At 48.4% G+C, this 23,324-nt stretch overlaps 2 protein-coding genes across 18 annotated transcripts in view; both read right to left on the reverse strand.

Moving 5' to 3' along the window:
• Positions 1 to 885: 885 nt before the first annotated feature.
• On the reverse strand, positions 886 to 10,865 carry LOC104693387 (probable glutamate receptor). 2 transcript variants are annotated; one of them, XM_039564108.1, is made up of 11 exons: positions 10,762 to 10,865; positions 9,475 to 9,583; positions 7,852 to 7,883; positions 6,794 to 6,853; positions 5,924 to 6,103; positions 4,881 to 5,107; positions 4,521 to 4,618; positions 3,790 to 4,007; positions 3,092 to 3,317; positions 2,383 to 2,630; positions 886 to 1,533 (listed from the first exon to the last, which is right to left on the reverse strand). In XM_039564108.1, the coding sequence occupies exons 1-11, from the start codon at positions 10,858 to 10,860 to the stop codon at positions 1,432 to 1,434; spliced, it is 1,599 nt and encodes a 532-aa protein (XP_039420042.1). In that variant the 5' UTR covers positions 10,861 to 10,865; the 3' UTR covers positions 886 to 1,431. The 2 variants fall into 2 exon arrangements, with proteins under 2 accessions (XP_039420042.1, XP_039420041.1); XM_039564107.1 differs by having other exon boundaries at positions 9,475 to 9,586.
• Positions 10,866 to 12,776: 1,911 nt separating this feature from the next.
• Positions 12,777 to 23,324, reverse strand: part of PLCH2 (phospholipase C eta 2) — a 74,277-nt gene continuing 63,729 nt past the window's right edge. For 7 of the 16 annotated variants that reach the window (XM_019289760.3, XM_019289761.3, XM_019289762.3 and 4 more), the window contains 2 exons: positions 19,363 to 20,416; positions 12,777 to 15,757 (listed from right to left, as the gene is read on the reverse strand). In XM_019289760.3, the coding sequence (XP_019145305.3) occupies positions 14,022 to 15,757; positions 19,363 to 20,416 (2,790 nt within the window). In that variant the 3' untranslated portion in view covers positions 12,777 to 14,021. Of the gene's footprint in view, positions 15,761 to 16,747; positions 16,778 to 19,362; positions 20,417 to 23,324 lie in introns of all 16 variants that reach the window. The other 9 variants (XM_039564105.1, XM_019289767.3, XM_019289773.3 and 6 more) reach the window with 8 other exon arrangements.

The raw sequence follows: 23,324 nt of genomic DNA on the forward strand, positions 1-23,324 counted from the left end.
ATAGCTTTTAAGTGCTAAGTGAGCCTGATGTTGCATTTTCAGCTTTTAAACTTACCTACATCTCTCCTGCTCTGTGCAGCTCAGTTGATGGGAGGGCTGATCCACCTTCTCACCCCACAAACATTGCTCAGGCTCTGTCTGAGCAGAGCTGTTGCGGTCTGAGATAAGGACCAGGCCTGGTTTCCCAACCCTTGGAATCCCTTACCCCATGTTTGTTCCCATTAGCAGGAGTCCTGCAGCTACACCGAATTCCTTCACAGCAGCTGGAAGCTGAGTCCCACTAAGTTGTCCTCACAGGGACGTTGCAGTGCTGGATTCAGGATCACCCAGGACCTTGCCAGCCTGAGGGCCCCTGGTTTCTGTTGCCTTCAGTTCTCCCTGCTGGGACTGACAAGGATTGGAGTCTTTGTTCCTGCGGTGCAATTACAGCCATTCCCAAGGAACCCAATTTGCTTTTTCCCTCCTTCAGCTGTGGAGTACATAAGTGGAGTGATCTAACCAGCAATTTGCCCTAACATTTACATGCCTCAGTCATCCAGCTCTGAAAGGAAAAACAGCTTAATGAGGAAAATGTTTAACATGCAGCTGAGAAAACTGTTCCCCTGAACTTCCAGCATTCTTTGGGAGCAGGAGAGTGATGCAAAACTCCCTCACATCTCCCCTTGCAGGGGAGCTGGGGCTGGGCTGTGTTTGACTCATCCCCTGCTCTGGTACTGATAGATTTCCACTGTCAGTCCTCAACACTTGGGCAACAAGAACAAAACATTCTCTGTCACCAAACAGTGTTGATGGATTATTCTGTGATGGGAAGGGACGAAGGCCAAGCCCTGCCTGGCACTTCTTAGCTCCAGTGGTTCCTTGGTGGCAGGGGCTCCCTTTCTCAGGTTTGGGGGGCAGGGAGGGCCTGTTTGGGGTAAAACAGCAGCACTGTCAGTTCTGATTCAGGATTTACCTTCCCAGGGACCAGCACCTCCTGCTCAGGCAGGGCAGGATGAGGCTATTTATAGCTGCAATGCTTAAGCTGTTGTTCCTGATTACCACAAACAGACAAGAGCTTTAATGTTCCACACCTGTTCCTCACACAGGAATTAGTAGCAGAGGCTTCACATAAACCTGTCCCCAGTCACTTCCTCCTACAGGCCTTCATGGACTTACAGGGTGAACTTCTAAACACAGATCCATCATCCTGGCCAGCTCAGCTCCAGTTTATCAATTTGCCACAGTTCCACTCCACCCCTTATCAATTTAAATTCTTCCAAGCCACTTCATTTCCTTGTGTCTGCAGCTCCACCACCACTCCAGAAGTGCTCTGTGTGTGTGTAATTAGCAAACTAACACTCTAGCCTAGTAGAAAAACATCTTCCTACACTGATACAGCTCCTAGGATGTGGTACAACCCTAACCCAGGCCCATTCCTGCAGCAAAGACTCCTTAAGCATTTGCTTTCCCTGACGTCTCCTGGTTTTGTCTGGCGGTTCCTTTAATGCGTAGACGAGTGCAGATTTCTTCTGTGAAAACAGAGCAGCAAGATTTCTGCAAGAGAAAGGGGGAGAGAAGGCTGGGGGTGGGTTGTTCTGTGGATCCACCTTTTCCATGTGCACAGCCTTGGGAGGGCTGGAGAACAGGAGCACCAAGGGGCACAGGTGGGCACTGGTGCAGTTTCATTGTGTCTTTCCCTTGTCTAATGACTGAAGAACAGCCACCACTGAGAATAAACTCGTTATGGATCATTCACTGTCCTCTCTAACACCCAGACTAGTGGAATGCAGTTTGGCTGCCTTGGGATTACAGGGAATGTTATTTAATTTTTTTTGGGGGGAGGTGGCTGGGTGCTAGGGCTTTATTTTATTGTATTTCTGCTGTTCAGGCTACAAACCCATTTTCTGCTGTCCAGGCTACATGCCCAAGCTGTGAAAGTTTGCTGCTTTAAGGAGTAACTGCACAGCTTCCCCTCAGCCCTGCCCCACTGCACAGCTTTCCTTAGGAAAACCAAGGTCAGGGTGGAAATGGTGGGGCCTGGCTGGTGCAGGAGGGACACAGGGAGGCAGGACAGGACCCGGAGCCAGAACAGGGCCCATGTTGGTGGAAGGAGGGACACGGGGAGGCAGGACAGGAGCTGGGGCCAGAACAGGGCCCACCTTGGTGGAAGGAGGGACAGGGGGAGGCAGGACAGGAGCTGGGGCCCACCTTGGTGGAAGGAGGGACAGGGGGAGGCAGGACAGGAGCCAGGGCCCACCTTGGTGGAAGGAGGGACAGGGGGAGGCAGGACAGGAGCCAGGGCCCACCTTGGTGGAAGGAGGGACAGGGGGAGGCAGGACAGGAGCCAGGGCCCACCTTGGTGGAAGGAGGGACAGGGGAGGCAGGACAGGAGCCAGGGCCCACCTTGGCGTGTGCAGCCACGCGGCGGCTGCTGCTGGAGAGCTCGGCCAGGGCCGCGAGGATGCCGAGGGCGAGGCCGATGCCCAGGGTGAGGAAGAGCCCCCCCAGCGCCGGCGGCTCCAGGGGCCCCCAGCGGTCCCGGCTCTGCCGCAGGCAGCTGCTCTCCCACCACTTGTTCCGCAGGTAATCCAGGTCGCCCGACTCGCGCAGCTTGAGGACGGCGATGGACAGAGGCTTGGTCCAGGGGGATGCTGGGCAGCGGGAGAGGGAGAGAGAGGAGCCATGGTTTGGTTGCACATTGTTAATGGGTGTGGGGTCGGGTGTCACTGAACACAACAGCCCCTGCCAAGGGCTTTTCCTGGCTAACAGCGCCCCTGTCCTGCCCACAGAGGGGGTAACACCTGTGGGATAAGGGCAGAGCAAGGGTGCTTAGGGAAGGACACGAGCAAACTGTCCCCTGCTCATTGCCTTATGGGATCTGCATTCCTGGGGCCAGGGACACCCCTGGGAGATGGAATATTTGTGGATTAGAGTTCAAAGTGAGAGCCAGTAAGTGCCAGTGATAATTCCCCACAGAACAGGGACCCTGCAGCTTTTTCAGTCTGGTCACCCTCAACAGCAGTGTTGGCTCTGGCCCGTTGCTCTGTCCCTGCTCCTGCAGCCCCTGCCATCCCAGGGAGGAGTGGGACAGAAGAGGAGCACAGGGACTCACCCTGGGTGGTGGCGATGCCGAAGCCCCGGGCCCCGATGACCTCGGGGGCCCTGATGAGGTTGCAGTGGCGGGCGGCCGCCAGGTCCTGCGAGATGGACTCGCCGATGAAGGCGTAGTTGGAGTCCATCACGCGCTGCACAGCCTCCTGGTAGGTCTTGACCAGAACGTGCTCCCGCCTCTTCTCCATGTACTCATAGATCATCTGGTGGATGGGGTTCTTGGAGTTCTGCAGCCCAAAAATCCCAAGTGTCAAACTCATGTGTGAGACAACACCAAAAAAATAAAAAACTGCCTGTATGTGCAAGGGTTGTAAAACATTTGGAGAAGAGCACTTAAACCATGTGTGAACCCCTGCAAGCACAGATTGTCCCCAACACCGGGGACAGGCATCACACAGGGGTACAAGTGTCATAGATGGCACCTGCTGCTCGAGGTACACAAGGGCAGCCCCTGAAGAGTACAGAGATTTTTAAAGAATACAGAATAAAAATAGAGTTCTGTGCCTGCCTTCCTGTGAGAAGAGGTGGAGGAAGGGGTGACCAGAACAATAACCATATTATTTGAAGTATTATAGGAAAACTGAGAGAGTCAACAATGATGAGGGTGCTGTAGGGGTTACAAGGCCTGAGCTGGGTGACTCAGCCCCAGCTCAGCAGTTCTACAGCCCCTGTGTGTGGGGACCACAAGATTCTCTGCACCTTGAAGTAGTAGAAAGTTGAGGAGCCCTCCAGTGTCCCAAACTCCAGATTCCTCTGCTTGACCAGGTCCTCAAAGGTCTGGATGGGGAGCTGCTCGCTGCCAGAGCTCAGCAGGGCCGTGAAGTTGGCGATGTAGGCGGCCAGCAGGGCCAGGGTGAAGAGCCACCAGACCACGGCGATGACCCGCACCGAGAGCGCCTGGGGCCGGGGGGTGGCACCTGCACCACGGGGAAACAATAAATCACAGTAAACCACAGGGGAGGGGATGTGTGGCCAGAGACACACCAAGAACTGCAGATCCACCAGCCTGAGTGAGAGACTTGCCTTTAAATAAAGGCAAACTGCAGACCCTGCCCTGCAGCAGAGCCTGAGCCTGGAGAGCCCCACTGTGCTGGTGAGTGGCACCAACGCCGCAGTGCAGGGCTGGAGCAGCAGCAGCGGCCCAAAGCTACACAAACAACTCCTCTGTTCAAAGCAGCCAGGCCTGGTCAGCTGGGCATTGCCCAGAGCAGTGGTTACAGCAGAAAACATTTCCCAGCTGGAGGCAATCACATGTACAACCCCAGCAGGTCTCTAATCACACCTCCCCACACTGGTTTAGTGCTCCAAGTGTCCCTACTGAGACACCTTTTCCCCCCCAAGAGCACATCGCAGAAGTCACAGAAGAAGCTGGGTGTACCAGCAGTTTAAAAACCCTGCTGGCGCTGCTCTGGTGCATCCTCCCAGCTCACCTTGCAGGGCGAGTGCTCCTGCTCCAAACCAGAGGCTGTTCAGGAAGGTAAAGTGGTTCTCTTCATTCTTTGGCTCATTCCATTCACAGGGGCTCAGTCTGTGGGAAAATGACAGGATAAAACCAGACATTCAGAGGGAAAAAACAAAAATAATCCTCATCAAGAGATCTGGTGTTCCTCATGGGGAGATCCGACTCATGATGCTGGCTGAACCTGACAGGACTTAAGCTTTCTTAGCCCTTGTACTGGACCTGTACAGAGGGTTCCTCAAAGCAAAATGCTCCCTGGGACTTTCTAATCTCTTCATAGGTGAGAAATCCACTGACTTGAACACAATCTGTGAAACAAATGCATTTGTACCTGGCAACAAGAAAGAGGCAGAAGCACGTGAGCAGATAAGCGAATAAAAGGGCTGTCCAGGTCTCCTTGCTGAAAGGAGACAGGAAGTGGAAGAAAGACACGTCCTGGGAGGCCGTGTCCTTCCGGAGCAGGATCCCAATCCCAGTCTGCAGGAAGGGCGTGGTGAAGGACACCACCTCTTCCCTGGCTGAGGTGACGGTCAGTGGAGCCACTGCAATGTCAGCTTCCTGCCAAGGAGATGAAAACCAATCAACCACCCAGCCCAGGGAACATTTCAGTCCCTCAAACATTTCTGTCCCTCAAGCAGGTGCTTCCCTGGCTGAGTGGGCAGGTGTTGAAATGGCATCACTTCCCCAAGTCAACAGCCTTGGGATGTGAGCCCCAAGGAACAGGACAGGTTTCCTATGGAAATCATTGGAATGGAATTCCACCCAATGGAATCCTTCACAGCGAGGTGCTGGTTGGTATCTGGGGCTTCTGGTTTCCTTCTGCAGCAGGAGCCGGGCTGGGTTTGCTCACCCAGAACAAAAGGCTGCTCCTGTCTGACTCTGGCTGAGAGCTGGGCACAGACTGAGCTCAGAGGGGCAAAGAGCTTTAACTGAAGTGTTCCCCACAAACGGCAGAACATCAGCCCCAGGGAATGCACCTGATGGGGTGAAATGTGCATTCGAGCAGCTCTTGAGGAGCCTGGGCATGGCCATTCTGAATGAAATGAGTCTCACCCAGAGGTTAAGCTCAGGGTAAATTTTGCCAAGGTGTCTGCACAGTCTCACAAGCTACAGAGAAACACTGAGACAGACAAGCGCTGCCCTGGGAGTGCCTGGCTGTAACAGGGGTTTCCTGCTGTGGCTGCTGTCTCCTTGTGCCTTATTTCCATCTCTGTAGGCCAAACCCAACTCCAAGTCTTGCTGCTCATCAGTTCTACGCTCCAGGCAGGAGAACCCCGAGTTCCTCAGTCCCTGAGCAAATCCTAAGGAAGCCCAAGAGCTGCTCCTGCTGTCCTGTCCCTGCAGAGTTGGTCAGGAACACAAACTGGGAGTTACCCGCCGGAGGATTTCCCCGATCATCCCGGTCCAGTTGCCGCCAGCAGCCACGGCTCCGTACTGGCCGTCCCCCACCACCTTCACGCGGTACTGGAAGCGCAGCATTCCCGCCAGGGCTCCCAGCAGGTCCATGCAGTATCCTTCCAGCTCCGCTCCCCGCACCATCACGTACGGATCCTCCTGTGGCAGAGGGACACGGGCACAGCTGCAGCCTCCCACAGGGCACTGACACCCAGGGGAGTTAAACCCGGCCCTGGTAAACCCTCCCCGTTACTCCTCTCCATGTTAATGCAGGGGTAACACTTCCAGACTGGGAAGATATTCCCTGGAGTCATGAACCACCACCAGGGCAGCTGCATCCCGCAGGCACCACGGGAATGAGTGAAAACCTCTTCTCAGCCTAAAAGCCAAATACTTCTCATTTGGCCCATCACAGGCTGGGCAGGGCCCAACATCAGGTTCAGGAAATTCACTGCTGCAGCTTCTCCTGAAAGTCCTGCTTGTCTGGGGCACCTGGTGATGCATTTGGGGGATTTTATAGCCTGGTTTAGTCCCTTGTGACCTTTACATTGTTCCCAAGTCAGGGCAGAAACAACACTCAGGGAGCTGAGCCCCTCAGGTGTAGCTCAGCAGAGAGGCCTGGCTGCCTCCCCAGAGCACTGACACAGCCCTGTGCCCCCAGCCACAGCCCCCAAATCCTCCCACTGCCCACAGCTGGCACCTCTCCACCCCTGAGCCAGCCCCAAAGCACTGCGAGGAACGGGGCCATCACTGTCAAAGCCAGTCCAAAACACCACCTGCACATAAATGGGTGGGATATAAAAGGCAAAGTGCAGCTCCAGCTGTGCCCTGCCGCTGTCACGGCCTTACCAGGATCGTTGTGACAGTCAGGGTTGGAAGACCCTCGGCTGCTCCCCGTGAGTCTGTGCCCTGCAAAGCAGAAAATGAAGGAACAGTTGGATTTCAAAGTCCCAGGCGTGGCCCCACCAGGCTGGGCCTTACCTGGGAGGTGCAGGGGGTGTGCCTGTGTTAAACCAGCCCTAAACCTGCCCCGTGAGCTGCAGTGACTGCTGCTGTTTGCTAACTAATTAATGAATCACAGCCTTTCACTTTATTGCCTGGTGCAAACAAAAATCGCTTCAAACGCTGCTGCAGTTCCTCAGATGGTGTGCACAGCCTTCCCAAGAGACCAATTCGTGCTGCAGACAAAAGAATTAGCAGCCAATTAAGGTCTCATTAGAGAGCAATTCCAGGAGACACAGAACAGTTGGAAACCTGAGAGGAGGAGGAGAGGAAAACGCGGATTCACTTCTGTGAATTAAAGATACATCCTCCAATTTCACAGAGTCACCCAGCTCGAGAGGATTCCTCATCAGAGCCACTTCAAGGCAATTTAAGCTTTTGCCAGTGAAAGGTCAAATTCTATGAGGTTTGTTGGTCTTAAACGTATCTGCTTATTGTAAAATTACAGGGTGATTTTTCTAGATAGAGAGAGAGGATGTGTACATGTGTGTGTGAATATATAGATATATTTATCCAGTACAAGATCTGCCAAAGAAGCTCCAGTCCTTCCAGGAGCCAAATGATCTTGGTTTAATTCTCTCTGTGCAATGGAAGGGTTTGAGGGATGAGCTTTGTCTTGGAAGCTGTGATCGATCACAAGTTCCCCAACTCTACCAGCCGTAAGAGAGGGCTACTGACAGATTCTTCCCTGGGGCACGACTGAATTTTGAGCTCTGGACAAAAAATTCAGTTAAAAAAAACCACAAAAACAAACAAACAAGCAAAAACCCAGTCAGCCATGAACAGTGTACTTAAAAGAATAACTCTCCACAGATTAAAATCATTGCACTCTGACCACTGCTTCTGAATTTAAAATGTAAGATCATCTGCCTTATGCCTTCATGCACTAATGAACTCAAACATACCTTACTCACAGCATCATCATTCCTCCCAGCTCCTGGAAAAATACAACAAAAATATCAGATTTGTGGGGGGCTTGTATTTACAGCTCCTCAAAAGTGGCATTTCATGCCCTCATTTCACAGTGCACTGAAATAATCAGAACGATCACCCTCAACTCCCAAACTCCCTTTGTTTCCTCCCCCGGAGCACAAAGAGAGGCAGAGACAGGAGTGGGGCTGCAGGAGGTTCTAATGTCACTCAATGATGTCACTTAATGTCACTCACCCTCCGAGGGATGGGTCCTGCACAGCCAATCGCTCCCTGAGGAGGGGCAGCACCAGCTCTGCTGCTTCCTCACACAGCCAAGATTTGCCCCCATCCCTGCCAAGCCCCATTTTCCCTGAGGAGAAGCCCCCTGAACAGCCTAAAGTTCCTCACCACCCACTTCCCAGACACTGTTTTTCCTTACTCTTCCTTTCCCCCCTACTGCAGAATTAAAACCACAATTTTGTCAATATATGGCTCATTAATTTCCCAGAATAGTTTTTCTAGAATCTGCTTAGCACTGCTCCTTGGAATCAGAGAATTCACAGTGCAAAAGCCAAAAATCCCTCAAGGTTAACCAAAAAATGCAGGGTGTTTTCACTCTTTCAAGCAAAAGCTGTGAGTTTTTCACTAAATATAACAGCATATTCATTCATTATGTATTTATTATTCCTTCTTTGGTGCTGCATCTTCTGGCCTTGTGCTGAACTCCACATTATTGTAAAACAAAACCTGTTTTTTCCCTCTCCACCACAGTTCTCCGTGGGGGCTGGAAACCTTCACAAAGGAGTTCTCTTGTCTCCCTTTAGAAACCCTTTAAAGCCAGCAGCAGGATTTGGAGGCCCCTTTCTGAGGGCCTGTGGGGTTCCTTGGAAGCCAGCAGAGCGTTCTGAGGGCTCCAGCTCCCAGCTCAAAGCCCCTTTGTGAGCCCTCCTGAAAGGCCCAGGGGCGATGGGGCTGCAGCACCAACCCCAGCTCAGGGCAGTGACACTTCCCAGCAGCGAGGCCCCGTCCTGGGAATCCTCCTGAGAGGCTGCAGGAGCACGGGACAAGGGGAAGGGCTCATCCCTCCCTTCCCTGTAGGTTGGTGGCTGCAGGAAGCGACTGTGGCTGCAAAAATCAGCTTTTCCTTTGCTCCTGCTACTCTGAGCTTGCCCTTCTTTGCTCCTGCTGAACTCCTGGGGAAAAGGCTTCTGGCACTGGTCAGGACTGGCCGCCTCACCTCAGTTTTCTCCCCCATCCTCAGCACATCTTGCTGCAGCTCAAGGGAACATAAACTCAAAGAAGTGCAGCTTTAACCACAATAACCACACCTAAACCCACCCTTTTTCTTGGCTTTTTCATCTCCCCTGTCTCTGTCATCTGGTTTTCAACTGGAGCAGCAAAGCCACTTGGTGACATCAAAGCCACTTGGTAGCAGCACTCACAAAGCCAGTCACAAGGTGAGCCCTGGGGAATCTCTTAATAACCCATTTGAAAGCAAATTCTGAGATTAAGATAAAATCCTGCAAGCACTGGCAGGTAAAAACTGAACAAATTAATGTTCTGAAGAACAAAACCAGATTTGGGTGCAGCCAACACTTCGGGATCATTTTCCTCACCTGCCTGGCTTGATTCCCTCAGGAGCAGCACAGCTGTAACCACACAGATCGTGAAGTGAAGACCTTTATCCATTGGAGCAGAGATTCCTGCTGTTCTAAAGGAACCTTCCTGCTGGAGGTGAAAGGCAAGCAGTTAAACCTGGTTTTACAGTTCCTCATCACTGGGTGAGATCAGTTTGTCCTGGATTTTCTGCACCTTTTCCTGTAGGTCCACAATTCCAAACAAAGTCTCCAGCTGAAAACAGTCACTGCAGAGCTCAGCCAGAACAAATACTAAAGAAAGGCTCTGGTGAAGTCCCCACTGCAGCAAAAAGGATGTGACAAACCTAAAAAAGGGGATTTACCCACTGGTGGTTCTCTCCCTGTGGGTTCTTCCCCAGGGAAAGGGGGGGAGAGGAAGCAGCAGCAATATTTTTAATTGTATTTGTTGTCCAAGTGTCAAACAAGATTCAGGGCACCATTATGACACCAGAAACTTTAAAAAACAAATTAAAAATGCCCAAGAAAACTTACCATTTATGAGAGTGTGTAGGCAAAAATATTCTACACGTGGCATTACTTGCCGCTGACTGATGCTCAGAAAACACTGGATTATTTATCTTACCTCATCAGCTTTTAGGAAATCTCCCCAATCTTGCACTCCCATGAAAACTCTTGGCATTACAGCTCAGTACTTTCCCTCACTTCTTTTCCCTGTGTTTTTCACCTAATGGGAGAAATAACTGAAACCTCCACAGAAGATTCTTTCCGGGTTAAATTTCAAAGCTGATTTTGTTGGTGCTGCTGTTAAAAAATGCTTCCAAATGGGAATATTTTGATCGTTGTGAAGGGACAGAGGAGATCTGAGCTATGGATCAACCAACACTGACTTTATTCTACAACCACTTTTTAGACAAAGTGGCTGCTGCTCTTGGCTGTTGCCAGAGCAGCTGCATCACCCACTGGGGAAAATAAAGGAAAAGAAGCAGCAGCCTTCAGGCTGAGCCAGACAGGAGCTGCACTTTTCCTGGTAGGTTTAACCTGTAAATTCCTGCTCCTTTTCCCTTCCAATGCAACAAAATCATCTTAGTTTCAAGTGGCCTCCTTTAAAAAAACCCCAAACTAATCAGAGCTGGTAATACATTGCTGGCATCACCTTGGAAAGAAAGTTGTTAAACACACTGCTTGATTATCTAAGAGCACAAATAGGGTGTAAAGCTGGGTAAAAGAGCCAGCAAGGAGGCTGTGACACCAGGCTTTGCCCCTTGCCAGAACCAGAGCGCAAATTGAAAGCAGTTCCTCACTTACAGCGACTCCCTTGGCCCGTCTGTCCCGTCCGGGCGTCTGTGCAGGAGCAGCTCGGGATGCCCGGCACAGGAGGAGTGGGAATCCCACGGACTCAGGCATCCAGTGCCGGGTTAAATACCCGAGGGAGGAGGAGGAGTGGCCTCTGAACGTGCCAGCTCGGGCCGGGGGCACCTGGAGCTTTGCGGAAGGGGGAGACCACACCAAAGGACAGGCTTTGGAAGCTGCTGAGTGCAGCAGCTGGGTGCTACATCAAGGCTCACAAAATCCTATTACTGGCCCGTGGTGTTCCTGTAAAATTCCTCCCTCTGGAACTGTCCCTGGCAGCTGTGCCCATTTTCCTGCCTGTTGCTCACGCAGATAAAATCAGCTTAGAAAGACACAATCGAATGTTCATTATCAGTGTCATAACGAATGGCAGGCTGGAGGAATACAGACCACAAATGCCATGTCCAGCCGTGTCCGATACACCGCTGTGATCTGGAGACTCTGGATTTCGGATCTTACAGCTTAATGAACTGAAACCCACATACAGGAGTCTGCAGATGCATAGGAAGAGCAAATGAATGAAGAGCAAAACTGTGACCTTCTGCTGACTTAAATTCCAAATAATTCTTAAACGCTGGAATAAATGCCACTCATAGGAATTAATAAATACATGATGAATGGTCTTACGTAGTGTCACGAAACAAGCTCTAAAGCTGGTTGCCACTAATTTGGAAGGAAGAGGGCAAAATTCACATGCACCCTAATGAGTTAAATCCGGACACTGTTGGTTAAAAATCTGAACAAAGATAAATGTTTTGAAGTGCTACACGATGCTGCCTCCTGTGAGGTGCATTAGCAAGTACTGCTTAATCAATTAAAGATGAAAATAATCTGATTATGAGACTCAGTCTTTGAGAAGACACAAATACGCCTTTTAAACATTAACTTTCCGAAGCTGTCAAGTCGCATGTACTTGACATTAAAGTTTAAAAAGCATTAAAGTTACAAAAGCAGCAGCTCCCTGCAGCTTTTCAGCCCGAAATTAAAGTTATTACAAGAACGATTTTTCGTCCAGAGAATGTTAATGAAATTTGCTTTGTGCTGGGACACAATGGGAGGCTCCTCTTGGCAGATCACACGTTCTGCTGCAGCTTCACCTCCTTTCCCTCAGAGGCTGCAGTGATGCTCTCGGGTCACCTCAGTGCACATTCCAAACCTTTGCTGCACAAAGCTCTCCTGGGGTCTGAAGGATCTGAAACCTGCAGACAAGCTGTGAAGATCTGAGCCAGGCTGGGAAACTGAGGGAATATTTTCAGACAAAACATACTGAAGAGCATTTGAAAAGAATGAATCAGAAAATTTAACCCCTCCAGCCCCCTCCCCAGCGTTACCGTGCTAACACTGTCAGCCTTACACTTTGATATCTCAGAGTTTCAATTTTGTTACTGTTTTGGTATCTCAGAGTTTAAATTCTCATGGCCAAGTGATACTAAAATTAGAACCAAGAACCCCCTCCCAGCTCCACAAGTGACAACCCTTCCAGGAGAAGTGTGAAGGAAGCAAGATGCACTTTCACTGTGCACTTTGCTGGGACAGGAATAGAAGTGATTTTTCAGTCAAGTGACAGGTGAAAAGCAAAATTGTGCTGCAGCATTTTCAGCCAGACTTTAAACCCCCTCAGTGATGAAACAGGGCCATCTGTGTTACTTGTACAGCTGCTCCAGAATGGATCAGCTCCTTCTGTCTGTTTGGCTACTAATCACACCAGTTCCCCCAGAATTTCCATCCTCCCAGCCAGGGCTCTGCCCCAGTCCCTGAGCTGTCTCACACCACAGAATGTCAGTCTCTGCCAGTGCTTGCACATGTTCTGGAGGACCTGAGAAAATCTGAGCTGGGTCTGCGCTGGCTACCACTCTGAAAAAGAGTAAAATTAAATGTTATCTACAAAGGAAGTTGAAAAACAAAGCAGAATGAACGATGTTTGTGTATCACAGACCCCAGTGTTGTGTTACAGCTAAAGAGTCACCAGCTGGAAGGTTAAGTATGTTTATTTTAGTAGTGTAAGGTGGTTTTACAAACAAATTCTTAAATTTTGCAATATACACAAAAGAATCATTACAAAGGCAAAATATCCTCTCAATAATAGGGACTCTATGCAGCCTGAAATAAAATTAAACCTCTGTTTCTCTTTAAAATGCATCTCAGTAAACATTCTTCTCCATCACTGATAAAATGTACATCTATAATAAATGACATCATAATTGGGGGGACACATGACAACATCCCTAAAAATAAAAAGTAAAAAAAAGGGCGGAGGAAAAATTATTACTCTGTTTAGGTTGTTATTCAATTCTAAATATGTCCATCTAAAAAAATTAAATATCTCTCTTTTTTAAACATATCATTGAAAATTTTGCATGGCAGTGCAATACAGAAATAGTAAAATTCATCCAAAAAGTGCTATGTACAGCAGCATTGTTAAAATACCATAAGAAGGGACAGTGCTCTTTCAAGAAAAGACTAACATGCTTCTTAGCCATTTCTGAAGTAAAGTCAGAAGATATTTCCTGTCTGTTTTTAGCCATTCCCTTCCCTCTCCTGTCTCAATTCCCTCAGACAATGCCTTGAGACAAGGAACAGTCACAGCTCAGTTTCAGGGAGTGCATGTGTACATACATGTGCAGACATATCTTTGCATACACACAGGTGTATATACATATATATGTATATATATAGATATATAAACAGGCTGGGTTTATAAAAGCATTGCTTTGGAACAAGAGAGCTCTTCTTCAAAGAGAAAATATGGATTTTCACTGTAATAAGCAGGTCCACGATGGAAGATGGACTGTACCTACTGCATTATTAATTCACACCCTCAAACTCTTCCAGAAAATAAAATGTGATTTTAAGTCCAGCCTCCTTACACGGATCCACAATTTGTAAGAGCAAAATTTCCTTAGCTGTCGTTAGCATCACATTGAACTATTAAACATCAAGGTTACCTATTGTCAGAAGAATTATTGAAATTAGTAAAGACCAAGAGCAAACTGCAAATGCAAGAAGTGGTCACACACAAAGGAGGCCAAATCGGAGGCTGGGCAAAGCGCAATTAAAAACGAATCCTCATCTATTCTTTTGGAGTCCTGATATTAAGCACCCTTGGGCTCAAGGGAAGGCCAGGAAGCACCGAGTGGTGGGAGGATGTCTTGTGCCTCTCAGGGCGCCGAGTTTTGCTGTGACAGGAGTGTAAACAGTGCCCAGTGCTGCCGGGGTCACAGCTTGAGCATGAAGAACACCTCAGTGTCCACCCCGCAGTCGGTCTGGGCTTTGGGCGAGGAGGGCAGGGCGGTGTGGGCGGCAGGGTCGGTGCAGCCGGCCCTGCCCACGCTGCAGGCCCCCTCGGGGTTGCCCCTCTCCTCGATGGGGCTCCCCCCGAGCTGTGCCCGGCCCTGCAGGCGCTGCCTCTCCTGGGCCTGCCGGGCCCTGTTGGCGATGTAGCGCACGCGGCTCTGGCTGCGCGACGACGACCGGCGCAGCAGCCCCATGCTCTCCCCCTCCTCCTCCGACTCGCTGGGGTCAAGGCTGATGGGGGAGGTGATATCGTTTTCCTGCTGAAAGGCTGTCAGCTTCTTCAGCTGCTCAGTCAGTTCATCCCGGCATTTGGCCGAGGGCCTCAGGCCCGAGGAGCGGCGCTGCTCCCGCATGGAGCGGGTGACAAAGCTCCTGCTGATGCTGCGGTATTTGCTTTCAAAAGTGCACACAATGTCGTCAGAGGTAAGGTCCCCGAGGCTTTTGGACTTTGTCTGGTTATTCGCAACCGTGTCATGCGCTTTGGATTTGTTGGAGGACTGCCTGAGACTCTCCATGTAGAGCCTGCTCCAGGTGTGCCTTCTAGGGATGGACGAGAACGCGTCCTGAGGGCTCCTGGCCAGAGGCCGGGGGCACAGCTCATCAGCTGGCAGCTGGCCAGACCTCAGGTTGGGGTTGGACTTGCTCTTGCTGACCATTGGCATCTCGTTGCTGCAGGTGGTGGCGGAGCGTGGCCGCATCCCCTTCCTGATGGCCAGGGGCTCCAGGCTGTCCTGGCGGATGCCCAGGTCCGGGAGGCTTTTGCGAGCCAGGTTGGGGAGAGAGAGGTCAATGACGGTGTCGTTGGAGGACATGCTGGACGAGGAGGACATGCTGTCACGGTGGCTGCTGCAGTCTAGCTTGCTCCAGATCCGGTCATTGACAGTGGCATCAAAGTACACTTCTGCTGCTGGAGACTGGCTGCTTGGAATCTTTGTTAAGGCTGAGGAGTCTGACGTCTTCAGTCCTTCACTCTTTGCCCTTCTTGCCAACATGTAAGAGCTCATCTGAGAAACAGAGACAGGGAGAGCCTGTGCAGCCCGGGCTTTCTGGGGACAATCCGCCTGTGTGCTGTTAATGACATTGTTTTGCTGGGGTGGAACAGCTGCTGCACCCAGATTTTGCCCTTTGGATTCAGAGGTGTTTTTCATGTCTGTTAATACCTGACCTAGTTGGCTGTTTTGCTTCTGGCAGCTTCCTATAGGTTGGCCAGCCCTGTGATCTGCTGCCTCTACCAGCCTGGCTTTTTGGGGATGTGCTGCTGATCCACCCTGATCTTCAGCTTTACTGCACATCTGTGTCCAGCCATTTCCTTCCCTGAGACAGCCTGCCACGCTTGTCCTCCCATCTTCTGGGGCTACTAAACTTGTGTCAGCTGTTCTTGGGACATCCTGCCCTTGGTCTTCTGCAGCCAGATTAGTTCTTTGTTCTCTGGAGGGTAGGGACTCTTGAGGCTGGTTGGGTGTGCTGCTTCCCTCTGATCGAGCTTCGGTGGAGTGGTCAGACCCAGACCCTTCCTCAGAATCACTGTAAGGGGTAACAGGCAGAGGGAAGAAAAGGCTGCAGTGATGGTTCTCACTGGCAGGGACAGGCTCTTCTGTGATCGTTTCTAGGCTGCATAAAGAAGTGACTGACCTCTGGATTGAGAAGTGGCAGACGTCTGCTTGGGAGGCATGAAAAGAAAAAGAAAGAAACAAGAAAAACAGAGATACAGGGTTAGTTATCTCTTACAAATTACAGTTTAGACTAAGATTCATTCCTCATGCGTTATCATTTTGTTCTCAAGGTACTAGTTGCATATGTCAATCATGATTTTAAAAATAACTTGGGATTTCAAATGCCTGGCCAAAGGCAGCAAAACATTTTGCACTTTCAGTTTTAGCTGCACAAAGCCCTGTTGCTTCAAGAAACCTCAGTCCATGCACAGCAGCACCATGTGACTATTCTGGTTTTCTTATCAAACAACAACAACAGTACCCAGCAATTTGTGCCCTTTGTGTCCCCTTTTGTAAACTAACTTTGCTTTCTCCACCATCCAGCACCCCTTGATTTGCAGTTTTCCTTCCTTCCAGCACTCAGACAGGTCAGGGTATCAGAGCACAACCAGAGCATGTACACTAATCAAAACACCAGTTTGACCAGCAGATGTGATCCCAATGACCAACCACTCAGAAGAGAAGCAGCACAGGACTTGTGGAGCAGATTACAAATGATCTGGGCGCAGACAGTGGAATGCTGGCAATGGGACTTTGAAAAACAAAACAAAAGCTTTAAACAGACTTTGTTCTTCTTAAAAAAACTTGGTAATTTCTATTTCAAAAAATCTCTGCAGAGAGATGGGTCATGAACAGCAGGCTGAGAGTACAACCCTGGAGAATCACTGCAGCCACCAATTACCTGGAGAAAATGTTCTATTCACTGCAATGTTTATCACCTGCACCCTGGGAGCCAAAGCAATCATGCCAAAAAGATTATTTCCCATATCTCCAAAGCACAGTGCAGACATGCATTCCAGAACTAACAAAGCACCACTGAGCCAGACCACGACCTTAAGGATACAGGAGCAGGTAATTATAGGGCAGCAAACAAGCAAAAACCAGGACTACAGGCAACAGGGTGCTCGAATCGGGGACACTCCGCAGACAGTTACCTTTGACTTGCTTGTCCTTTCAGTTCTTAACTAGAGAGAGGGAGTGTGCATGTAGAATAATAGGACAGAACAGAGGAAAAATCCAGTTAATGTAGGGAAGGCAGGTGCAGATAACAGGATAAATTAGTGCTGAGGGAGGGAAGGGAGACATACAGGAATATTCACACATGCTTGTAGGATCCTAAGAATTTCTGACCAACCAGAGCACTCAATGGAATCCACACATGGACAGATGTTAAATTCCTTTTTTTTATCATAGAAGAATGAAAAGCAGTATTTGTTAGTGTTGAAGAAGCAGAGTCCACTGGACAGGGGAATGGAATCACAGAGTGGTTTGTGATGGAAAGGACCTTAAAAATCATCAAGTTTCAACTGCCCTGACATAGGCAGGTTGCTCAGAGGAAGCAACCTGGAGAGGCCTCCTCTTCTTCAAAGCCCTCTCCTAATGGAAAACATCACCTGCACCCCCAGAACCTGCCCAGGGAATACCAGGCCCTTCCTTGGCACCAGGAATTCCAGCCCAGGGAAGGAGCTCAGGGATGGGAGCAGCCATTCCCTGGCCTGTCCTGCATTAGCTGGGAGTGTCGGAAGGGAAACAGGCACATGTGCCCATGAGCCAAATCCAACATTCCCAGACTCTCAGTATCTGCAGGATGTGTCAGGAAGAGCCCAGAGCTGATGAGACCAATGAGCCCTCCCTTCTCCCCATCCACCAGCACAGGTTGGGGCACACTTCGAAGGAAAATCACTGGAAAATGTAAGGCTGGTGCCATGAAGGGCCAGCTAGAGGCTATAGTTTCCTGTCTCATCCTGGGGGCACTTCCCCCAGCAGAATGCCAGTTCCCAAGTGCAGCCATGGAGCTGGTTTCCCTGGTTTCCTGGCCCGAGGCACGGCCTTGCAGGAGGATGGGAAAGGGAGCTATTTGTGCAAACAGAGGGGCTGTCACTAGACCAGCAGCAGCCAGTCCAAGGCACCATTTCACCATTTTAAGGGTTTGCTGATTCCATGCTTGGGAAGTCAGATGGATTTAATCAAATTTCAAGCATATCACAATATTTGTTTAGTGACTTGGGGGGCTGGCAGGGGAGCTGGCACTGATAATGGGAAATGGTTTCATATGTCACAGTACTGAGAGTTTGTGAAAAGCCCAGTGCCAATAATTTAGGCATAGAAAGAGTTCTGTTGCTTTGGATTAACTGCAAGTCATGGAAACCAGCAAACTTCTCCCCTCCCATTGTCCTGGTATTTTCCTAAATACCCAAAGCAGAGATTGGAAAAATACATTAAAAAAAACCAAAAAAGGTATAAAAAATAGAAGGTAAATTGCAGACACCCAACCAGATGAAACTGGTCAAACAAATAAAATATCTCAAATTTATGTATGAAGCTTTCAAAGAAGCCCACTACAGATAGGCAGTCAGAATCTATTACTGAATAAGATCTTAAGAAAAGCACCAAAGTCACTCCACTGCTCCTGAAAATGTAACCACCAGTGTCCAAATTCCTTTGACAATTAAGGAAGAGAACAAGGGATTTGAAGAGGAGCTCTTGCAATCACAGCCAAAAGCTGTATTTCATACTCTCTCCTTAGTATTCTGTGAAACAGAAAATTCTTGTCAAAACCACTTTCCTTCTCTCCCATGCCTGCCAAATCAGGAGGAAAAATGCCATTTTTCATATTAAAAGATATCCTTTGATTGCCTCTGCTTCTGTTTCCCATCTTTACAAACCCCCAGTTCACGGTAAAGGTGCAGTCACGCTCCCACTGACCACACGCCTGTTTCTGGCTTGAAACAACCACAAAATGCTGCAGCTTTAGCAGCTTTCCTCCAAGTGGGCACATTTTACTTTGCAATGGGGAATGCCAGGAGTGCCCCAGCCTGGCTGATGTCAGGGAGCATCAGATCACACACTCTGCTGCTCTGTGCTGTGCAGCTCTGCCCTCAGGCCACAGCCAGAGCATGTGTGCAACATTACAGCACAGTAGAAATGTTTGCATACACATTTAGGACCAGAATGGGCTGCTGTGTTTATAAAATATGATCTCCTGAACACCCCAGAGCAGAGAATTCCATTCAGTAATTCCTGGACTGACAGCAGTGACTTTGCAAGATCTTTGAGGAGGGAACCGGTTTATTTGATACCAGAGAGCACATTAGACATCATCCCTGATGTGGTTATCCCTCAGCGAAACACAAAGGCTGATAATGGAAATATTGTTTGTTGATGTGGGTTTTCCATATTCAATCTCACTTAATGCTCTGGTTTGGATCTTAAAATTTACTTAGTATCATACCACATTCACTAAGAAAACCAAGGAAACAAAAGAGCCTGAACAAACAACCCAAACATTCATGGACTACTGACAGTGTCACTACTGCAGATGGTTAACTAGGCATGGCAAGGACTAATCTAAACCAGACACGTCTACAAAAAAGAAAATAAAAATATTTATGCAGATTTTTTTTCTGTCATTGCAAAAATTAAAAAAAAAAAAAAAAAGAGCTCTTGACAGCCAAACAACATAGAGGAGCTTCTAAGTAAGGATGCTACGCAGAAGCTGAGACAATGATGTGATCTACAGTGGAGAATGGTGAAGAAAATCTGGTCTTACCAGTAAAGAATATAGGGGATTTACTTCGAATTTCCTCCAATTTTTGAACGAACAAGGCATTCATTTCCCTCTGTAGGGTGCCCACTTGCCTTCGAGAAGGTTCAGGCCAGTGCTTGGGGAATTCTGGGCTTCCAAGGCTTTCTAGACTGCTGGAGTTGGAGGATATGGAGCCATTGCTGGCTGCAACCAAGTTGACAGTGCTTCCGTACTTGCCACCTGATTGGCACTGCCACCGCTGCCGGGAATGAGCCTTTATTCCGTGACACTTAGAGTCAACACTTTTCTTCCCTGGGGTCACAAAAGACTGAGTGCTCCTTGTCAGATCATCTGCAGTTCCAGGGCTGCTGCAAGGCTGCAAATCTGAGTGTGGCCTGGGCTGCCCTCTGACAACCCAGGTCCTGAGCTCTACCCTCTCCTCTGCACTGCTGCCCTGCTCAGGGTGCAGGGGGTCTCTAGCAATGGGCCTGCCAGGGTGGTCACTCCACGGGCCCTCTGGGTCAGGGCTCTCTTTGGAGCCAATCATGCATTTCATGCAGTTGGTGGCCACTCCGATCCTGCCCGAGCTGTTGATGGCACAGCGGGCAAAGACGCTTTGCTTCTCGCCCTGGGGCTCCTGCAGCCTCACCCTGTGTGCCCTGGGCAAGGGCTCGCTGAAAGGAGCCCCGGGGTGGGCACAGCTCTGCCGTGGCCCTTTGGGAGAGCCCTGGGCCTTACCTTTCAAGCCCTTGCCAGGTGCCTCCCCACCGGCACCATCTCGGGGAGCTGGGGCTGGGGAAGCACTTTCTGGCTCTTGCACAAAGCGAGGCTGGGAGGCAGCTTCCACTTCCTGCTCTTCTCCAGCCCCTGCAGAGCTGCTGTCCTTTGTGTCAAAAGCAATCTCAGGAAAGCCCTTCTTGTTCTTCTTCTGGCTCTTGGTGGGTGCACTGGCTGTCCGTCTCAGGATGTGGCTGCTAAAGGAATGTTTGCGATGGAGCTGCCCAGCAGCATGACTGTCCAGAGAGGCCTGCTTTGGATTTCTGAGAAACAGCCCTTTTAGACCTAGAGCTTGTTTGGCCTGTAAAAGAAATAAAAAAAAAAAAAAAAATAATATAAAAAGTTCCTAACAGGAAACACAAGGCTCTTCCTCTGGGCACAGGAATTCATGAACAAGTGATTATTCACATACAGAGTCTCCTGCTATATTCCTACCATTAGCATGAGAACTAACCCAGAAATAGGACAGGCATTAAAAATGAAAAAAATCACTAACAGCAGCTTTGCAAAATAACACATCTCTTTTTTTTTTTTTTTCTCAGCTATGGTTTTAGATAACATTTTCCAGCCACACTTATCTCTGTATTTGTCATCATTTTCTTTCTAGCATGTAGCTACTTACAACATCTACATAAACATTAGAGCTATTGAAAAGATTGAAAAAAGAGAAATACTTCTGTCTACAAGAATACCATTCTGAAGCTGAAGAGTTTCTCAGTTTCACCCAAAGCAGATGTATTTTAAGTCCTTGTTGTAAATGCATTCTCTAGGAACTGCTGGGAAATAAACACTGGCCATAAAATAGAATATTTTTTCAGTATAGGGGAGATCTACACTTTAATTGAATTGAGCACTGTCATGAATAGCAGTTAACTATACACACACAAAAGATCATTGAGTATTTCAATTTCTACCTGTGTGATTACATTTTGGTAATTTTTCCTACCATACAACACTTATCCCAAGACACTCGTGTATGTTTTCAGCACTGAGGAAACACACTATAAACAAGGGAAGTTAGTCAGTGTCATGATACAGTTCTCCATAGTCTTCAGTAGTTATTTAAGCATTAAACACGTAAATTCACCATCATAAATCTCCCACCACCATACAACTGATTTACATTTCAATGAAACAGAGTTCCAGCATTCCTGCAAACATTCCAGGTGTACTTGCCAACTTTTTAAGCAGCAGGCTGATGCCCGAGACAGCGTTGATTTGCTCTGTACACAGAGCCTTGTAACACAGATTACTTAAAGCACAGAAAGGCATTTCTCTTTTAATCTACTTCTCCCCCTTTGTCCTCTTTATTTCCCAGTGAAATCAGACTCTTGAGCAGCTGCAGCATCAAGAATGAATAAACCCAGGGCACATCACGACTGAAGTGCACTTAAGAAGCCTGTGACAGAACCTGACCAGCAGCCACGCTTGCTGGCACTCGCTGTCAGTTCCAGTTCTGCCCTGTGATGTCATGTGAGGTCACATTTCTGCAGTGCCAAACAACGGCACAGAAGTGTCTCATTTAAATCACAATGGTCTTTCACCTCCAAATAAATATTTGAGTGCATGCTCATGCATTTCCAATTCTGCTGTGCAGGACTCAATGGGCAGATATTGGCTGCCCTGTGCACTGAGCCTGGGCTAAGAGCTGCTTTTACCCCGAGTGTCCTGCCCAAGCTGCCATGTGGCATCAAGGTTTATTTGGCTGGCACCAGGACCAATAAAAGTGCTCTCAATATTATATTTTTTATATAATGTTTAGTCAATTATAATTGACTGAAGTTTAGTTACCACACGTCCAGTGTGAGTAGGACAGTATCAAAAATTACCTCTCGGATAAGACAAAGATGGTAGGGATGGATTTTCCCTAAGCAAGGCAAATATTAAATATTGGTAAATATTCTGTGAGAGCCAGACTATTGAACAATCTGCTTGGAGTACTGGGAGACAAATTGGCAAGTACATGAGTTTATTGCTGTAAAAATCAGACAATATAAATATTTGCAAAACCCAGGAAAATTCGTCATACAAACAACACACACAAATAATATCCACCAAAAAGAAAAGGGAAGCACTGATGGAATGGGTGACACGCAGTGCAGGGCCCCAGGTGTCATTCTGGCTTGTTTGGTGCAGCTTTGTTAAGCTGTACACTGTTGCTTGAATCAATGGAGTGATTCAAGAACCCAAAGGCAGATTTGGTCAACTTGGGGGGAAAAAAAAGTTTTAAAAGAAGGAAAAAAATAAAAGAGAGCAGTTTTGAGGGAGATCCAGGACACTGTGCTTTCAGCTTCCAGCCCAGCTTTACAGGCATGTTTCATTCTCTAAAGCAGACTTGAAAAACAGCACAAGAGGCTTTCCCACAATTTCGCAAATGATTCACTGTCAATGTTCTCTTCTGTATGAAAGAAGAGGTTTGAATTATAGCCCTCAAGAGAAAAGGCAGGAGAGGGAGACACTCAGAGAAGGGGGAGAATGGCAGGACTTTTATCCTGGATCTGCTTCACACGGGGAGGGCTCTCTGGCTGTCGATGACCCAACAGGAGTGACCAAGTCAAATGTCACAATTCATGTTCCATGAGTTGAAGAGCTCGAAAATGCTAACAAAGAAACACTGATGCTAATGAAGCTACCAGCTCAAGGCATGCAGGTGTGTGGTGGTGTCACTGCACCTCTCTGAGACAGGAGGGGTACCTTCAAGGCGTCTAAAAACGCTCTGCTTCTAAAAGGAGACTTTTTTGACATAGAGAAGCCCACTGAAATCACAAACAGACAGAGTAAAGGCAAAATAACAGTGAGGGAGGATCTCAGAGATAGGCACATCTAGAAAAACCACAAGAAATTCTGCAATACATGAGCAGACCACAGAAGAGACAGAAACAAAGAAAAGCCTTTCCAGGAAACAGAGAAATCTGAAAGAGATTTCACACACAAGTTAAGGTGAAAAAAACTAAATCTAAGACTGTTTTAGTAATACCAAGCTACTGAGCAGGTGGAATGTTTCCATTTACAAAAAAGTCCCAAAATGTTTATGTTTGCATTAGAATCTCTGGATTAATAAAGAATGGGTAAAAGGTTGATAACTGGGGTGATTTTTCTGCCCAAAATTAAGAGAGGGAAAACAGAAAAAATTCTAGTTTGGACAGCACTCTGTTAACAGAAAATCAAAGCAGAAAGTAATTCAGAGAGACCAAACCAGAAAGGGACAT

This window comes from Corvus cornix, chromosome 21 (assembly GCF_000738735.6).
Source record: "Corvus cornix cornix isolate S_Up_H32 chromosome 21, ASM73873v5, whole genome shotgun sequence".
Taxonomy (NCBI): domain Eukaryota; kingdom Metazoa; phylum Chordata; class Aves; order Passeriformes; family Corvidae; genus Corvus; species Corvus cornix.